A 6,648-nucleotide genomic window follows, 5' to 3' on the forward strand; every position below is an offset into this window, starting at 1 on the left:
AAAAAAAAAAAAAAAAAGCATATCAGTAATGACAGTAAAAATGTTATTCTAGATCCTCTTTGAGTCTTGTATAGCATTTTTCAACACTGACTTTGAAGTATGGACACAGAATTCCAGAAACAGTGGCATTACTTTTAACTAAAGAAATATTATACTTCCTACTACTCCATATTCTGCTTATACTTTCTGGATTTTGATTAACCTGATCCTTAGACTTGGTTTGTGAAGTCAGAAGTTGATAATCCGTGGTGAAAATCAGTTATTTTCAGAATAATATCTTACTTATCACAAACTGGAGTCTATTAAATGACAATGGAAGTTATATTGTTCAGCAACAAGTCTCATCTGCTTTTTATCACTGAACTGCTCTCTCCATAATTTAGAACTCCATAGTGTTTGTTTGCAGGTTGTTAAGTAGCTAGGCACTGGGCCATATGGGAATCCATTATAATACAATGACTTGATAATGTTTTCCCATTCATGGCTATGTTTTGAGGTTTGTTCACATAACCTATGTGATTTTTTTTAATATGTGTCTGAAAATTTCATTTTCTTACTTTATGTTGCTGATTCTCAGTCAAATATTGAATGGGATCAACTCAGTTATTATGGAAATTGTGTCATTTAATTAGTAGTACCTTTATGAAGCAAATCTATAGCCTGAGGAATAACTGCCAGTGATCATGGCTCACAAGCAAAACAAAAACATAACCTAGTGAAAAATGAGATGCAGACTATGAAATAGTAAATACATTTAGCTTTGCGATCTCAAAAGAGAAAAGAGAAATGAGAACAGAAACACAATACAATAAAAAAAGACTTTTACTTTTCATGTGAAAGACTCTTAAATGTATAAAGATGCTGTCAGGCAAACTTGTGTTCAAGACATTCTGGACTCATTAAAGGGATAAATATTACTAAGTTTAACAATGCAAAACTTACTTAGCTTCAAAATGCAATTCCTTTTGTACTTTGTGTCCTAGCATCCCTTTCCTCCTTCACATAACAATACAAATATCCCCACAATTAACTCTTGATTATACTAGTAATTTTTTCTAAGGAAAAAGACAGGATAAAGGTCTGCACACAGATGTGGAGCTAAGCATTCTGGCAATCACCCAGCAAAGCACTTTAGTGCAAGTTTAACTCATAACAGGTTAAGTGGCACAAGACTACTCACACGCTCAAACTGAAACACACTTAAGTATTTTGCTGGAAGAAGACCAGTGTGTAGCTGGATGGAACCCTTTCAAGCAAGGATAAAAAACAAAGGCCTGCACAAAGCAAGTGCAATGACAAACCAGTCTCACAACATAAGCTGTTTACACAGAGATCCAAAACTCATGCTTATTAGAGGACAGATTTCTTGTATTTTCAAAACATTAAATTTTGCTTTCAGTTCTAGGACACTCTTTAATCTTCTTTGGAATTTTTGTGACTTCCTCTCTTTAAAACCATTGTAACTTGTATTCCCTCCTCTACTGACAACATATCCAAAATTGGAATACCTGTACTTTTGTCTTTAAACATGGGAACCGGAATATCATTAAACATTTAAGCAACACATAGGAATTGACATTTTCTAAATGTCTACACATAATAGAACTGTTCATATTTGGGACATTGTTCTGACAGAATATTCTAGAAAGAAAATGTGTAATACCAATAGACTCACAAACAAGCAAGAAAAAGCTCATTTTTGTAATAACAAAATTAGAACATTTGGATGAAAGTAACAAAATCCCCGTATTCAGCACTCTGAAGAGGTGCTGCTGTGCACAGTCCAATTCAGTTTTGCAAAATAATTTTCCTATTCTCATCCTTCTCATTTTGTTTCTGCATTTGTATTTCACACTTGAGAAGAATCTCAAAAGAAAATGTATCTGTGCTTCTCTTTGTAAAGGAAATTAATCCTTCATGGAAACTAAGAATAAGATACAGTCATTTCAAAAGCAGAGATGCTACTACCACCTTTGCTCTCTATTTGGCTTACAAGCTACTTATTTTTTGACAGAGCAAACTCATCTGCTCGGGATACCCAAGAAACACTGGCACACTATCTTCAGAAAACCAACTGTAATGAGTGCCTTATGCATCAATGGTACAGGTAAAGCAATATTACAGTCATCTGAAGAAGAGAAAAAGGGAGCTCTAGCTGTTAGTTAGTTCCATAAATCCATCAACCTGCAAAAGTGGTGAATACATTTAAAAAAATCAGTTTCACTAGATAATTTGTATTTTCTATAATGTCTCAGCAAAGAAAGAACTAATTCACTCTGCTAGCTGTGAGAACTCTGTACAAAAGGCACAATGCCAGCAACGTTAAAAGCTAACTACCAAGCTCAATTCAAAACATGTCTTTTGCTCCACAGATTTTTATGCTCTCAGAAGTGATTAATGAAAGCATTTCTGAAAGTAAAAACAGGTAAAACAAAACAGCAGAATACACAATCACTTACCAATTATTATCGGTTGTGGCTCACTTTTCACTCCCACACCTGCACTGGTGCTTGCAGCAACTTCTACACGGTACTGAATACCTGGATACAGGCCACCTATTACTACAGACCGAATGGCTGCATCTACTGTTTTGTTGATATGAAATCGAGTCTCATTACCTAGACACCAGATCTGGGACAAAAGTTGATGTGTTAAAAAATAGGAAATTCTTGGTATTCATAAACAATAGCTCATAGATATGACATATCAAGGTTTTGCACGACAATCACCTATTTTGGTATTTTGGACTCATTAACAATGTTACTATCTAGGAGCAGTTGGAGCTCAGCAAATTATACCAGATTTTTGTAAAATCAGGCAAGTTGCAAAGTCTGTTTGCAAACACCACCTTGGACTCTGGCTCTCCATGGAGCGCAATTCCATGGTGTACTTTGAAGCATAGAATAGAATCATCCAAGTGAAAAATATGTGTTACGTTTTCATTGAAATCTTGTTCAGTAATCTGATTACTGCCAAATCTTTTCGTAAAAAAATCCATTTTTTCATTCTTATTTTCCCACTGGACAGTAAAAGGACAACTAGTGAAATGTTTCTTAAAGTATTAAAGGGGTAAAAATTTTTCAAAATCCTTCTCTATTTCTTTTTGCTACACAGCAGGGGCATGCGACATTTCTGAAGCAGAGTAAGTACAAAATTGTTCTTTATTGTGATTACATACATTGTTCAGAAATCCAGATATCAGTTCCTGACTCAATTATTTTCTAATTAAACAGAAGCAACAAATATTCTTAAATCTGAATTCATATTTTATAATGAGAATGGTATATAATTTCACAGAGTTATTTCTCTCTCCTGCATTTATCCATCAGCTTTTCCTGAGAAGTTTCAAAACTAAGACTTCTTAGAGATTCTTCTTCAGTTATTGTTTTTTTGGCACATTCTGCTTGTCTATGATCAAAGAAAGCATTTGCTGCCACTTTACTCAAGAAAATCAATGCTTAAAGGTATCATATGTACACTACATAATTATAACAGCAGAAGAAAGCACTTACTGGTGGAACCACTCTCAGTGACCAACAGATGTGTCTAAACAACATTAATACTCTCTTTACCCTTACTTTTGACCCTTCTCAGTGTTTTATCACACCTTATTCTTTTTTCTGCAAAGCACTGAGAAAGACTTTGAGAACAAAATAAACTTTTGTGCTCATGTAGAGGCTATGTGCAGGGCAGAATGCATTAGGGCGAGAGACTATTGCAATTCATTCTTTCAGTCCTTGTTTGTCCTGGTCTTAAGTAATAGCAACTACAAAATATTCCTTATTATAGGCACTGATTTCATAAATGAATCTACATTCATTCTTATACTGGAAACAACAGATCTACATTCAATTTGTTAGAAAATATCCAGTGAAACCTCAGCAGTCATTTTATACTAAAGACTCTTTACATTAGATTCACCACAGCCAGCACACTAATCAGGCAGCCATCTAATCCTACAGTAAGGGATGAAATAGGTGGTGACTCCAGCTGTTTTTCTAAACAGTCTAGAGGTCTGAGTACTCACCTGGAATGTGGCTTTGATTAACCATCGACTGACTTTCTTTCATATCTATATATTTTGTGGTTTAAGACTGTGTTTTACTTATTTGCCTATAAGCTCCTGAAAGTTAATGTTGCCTCATAGAACATTCAGCATCAAGATGAATTAAAGCAAAAGATACAATTATTTATATGAAAATGAGATCAATACCATATTGTCATTAATAAATCTTAATATTAAATAAAAGCAAAATAAAACAAGTGCTATGCTAAAAATATTTACATGCAGTAAATTAAATTAAATAGTACATGTACTACTGTACATTTACTGCATCCCTTTGATCAAATGATAATCCATAAGAGGTTAAAACATGAATTGGTTATAAGCCAAGCACTTTCTTCCTTTTTGATTCTGTTTTTCCTCACAACGCATCAGGAAGAATAAATTACATATTCCTAAGTGAAATAATCACCTGCATCTCAAAAAGATTATCATTTCTGCCCTTAGTGGGATTTTCAAGGAAGCTGCCCTGCTCTATTTCAATTATAAATTTCACGTTCAGTATAGAAGTTAGCCACAATGAATATATTTACCAAACTGCATGTTCCACAGTTACAAGGCTGTGAAAATGCTGAATGTAGCGTGATCATTTTCTCCAGTATTCCCTCCACACACACCAATAACACACTGCAATATTTCCAAGTTGGGAAAATATATGTGCAAAACCAAGCTTAGTGGGGAATAGACTGTTACAAAATGTAAGGTGATGAATAAAGGAAGGATAACTTGAGCCATCACAGCAAAAAAAAAGCAGAGAAAAGGCAACCAGTGCAGCAAGCAGTCAAGTAACAAACTCTGCATATCTAGTCTGTTCCTCAGAGCCAACAAACTAGCACTTTAAGTTGTGAATCTTGACACAGCTAGTCTTTGAAGGAAGACTTGTATTCTCCCAGAGCTATAGTTCTTGACTTTGACCTTGAAGTGATAAGATTAGCATTTTTGCAGGGGAGAGTAGTATCTTTCCTGCCAGCTTTTCTACCAGGCTGAAGACATTTTGAGATAGAAGCTCCACCACTTGTCCTGGGAGTAAAGAACCCCCTAGGAAAAAAGAAAACAAACAACAACAACAACAAAAAAACCCTTCTCTTTCTTCCAAGGATAAGAAAGAAAGAAAACCTTTAAACTAGTTGGCAACTACAAGTCTCTTCCAGATCTAGCTCATGTTATTTTTGGTTTTAACAATAACAGTAGCACTGCTTATATGGAAAAAAATAAAAAATAAAAAATAAAAAAAAATCCATAGGCATTCAGTCCTTTTTCTCCATATAATTATATGGGTGGCAGTAAATGCTCTCAGAATCGAAATCTGTAAACAGTGCTATTGTTCTGTAATTCATGCAGGCTGTTTCTTAAAACACACAACCCTTCCATTACAGATCCTTTCTACCTTGTATTCCTGGATGATTCCATTTTGGTGATCTGGAGGGGGAGGATCCCAGGAGATGCTGATGCTTGTGCTATTGTGGTTTCCAACTGTCAGGACAGTAACAGACTGAGGAGGGGCACTTGGGGCTGCACCAAACAGAGGGAACAAACAGGAATAAGACATTAATCCATTTGCTAGAGCACAAATTTTGCTAAAACAGTGTTAGTGCAAACAGAGAACATACAAAGTTCACAGCCTCTGCAGGACTAGGTATGCACATTTTGTTAGGGAACGATAACTTTGAAAAAATGCCTTTCTGAAGAGAAGCATTGTATTGAATGAAAATGTGGAATTTGTGGTAATGGAGAATCAATACAAATCACTTCTCATTTATTTAGGTATTGCATTTCTTAAGCTTGCATTCAAATTATTCTCATGCTTGCATTTGTTTTCCATAATACATGGTTAGCTATACATATGTCACTAAGTCAACCAAGTCAAAATGTGAGATTGCATCCGCTGCCCCGAAAAGTCTTTTCATTCTTTTTCCCCCACGTGGTCTGATACTATTGTGAGAAATGGGTGTTCAGGAATTTTTGTTTGCTTGTTTCTATTTTGGTTCTCCGAGAAGTCAATAACTCAACTTGTTTAAGCATAAAGCTTTGCACCTTTTAGACAGAAAAGGGTTTAAGTTTTTAAAACTTTACACCAAATGCCAGTGAATGGGGGAGCCGATATATGGGGTCAGATATATATTTATGCTTTTCTTTCTTCAGGCTAATCTTTCTCTTTAGAGTCCCCTGTTCAGTTCAACCACTCACAGCTGTTTGGCTGGCCACTGCATATCAAGGCCCTATCTTTGTCAGTCCCCCCTACTCTGTTTTGAAGAGTGAAGAAAAAAATAAAAATAAAAAAAAAATGCAAAGCCCTTCCTGCAGTGACATCAACAGCAGGGTGCTTTTGTTGGCTTAGAACTTGTTGTTTGGGAAGTGCTGCAGTAAGTTCCATAGAGAGGCCAAAGTCCCCTCTGTGAGCATCTTCTGCACCCATGCAGAGGCTCTCCCTGCACAGCTATAGCTGTCACCGCAAAGACATATGTCCTTCCTTGGCCACTATGTGACATTAAAACTTCTTGTGGCTATTGAAGCAAACACTGAAAGTACCACAGTGGCAAGCTAAATCACCAACATTGAGTGTGTCATATTAAGGTATGTCCCTG

General features: G+C 35.7%; 1 protein-coding gene across 7 annotated transcripts in view; it reads right to left on the bottom strand.

The window, feature by feature from the left end:
• The window catches only part of ROBO2 (roundabout guidance receptor 2), a 455,306-nt gene that overhangs the window by 65,879 nt on the left and 382,779 nt on the right, over positions 1-6,648 (bottom strand). For all 7 annotated transcript variants that reach the window (XM_031556595.1, XM_031556582.1, XM_031556578.1 and 4 more), the window contains 2 exons: positions 5,451-5,575; positions 2,460-2,631 (listed from right to left, as the gene is read on the bottom strand). In XM_031556595.1, coding sequence (XP_031412455.1) covers positions 2,460-2,631; positions 5,451-5,575 — 297 coding nt within the window. The remainder of the gene's footprint in view (positions 1-2,459; positions 2,632-5,450; positions 5,576-6,648) is intronic.

Source organism: Meleagris gallopavo, chromosome 1 (genome assembly GCF_000146605.3).
Source record: "Meleagris gallopavo isolate NT-WF06-2002-E0010 breed Aviagen turkey brand Nicholas breeding stock chromosome 1, Turkey_5.1, whole genome shotgun sequence".
NCBI classification, from domain to species: Eukaryota; Metazoa; Chordata; class Aves; order Galliformes; family Phasianidae; genus Meleagris; species Meleagris gallopavo.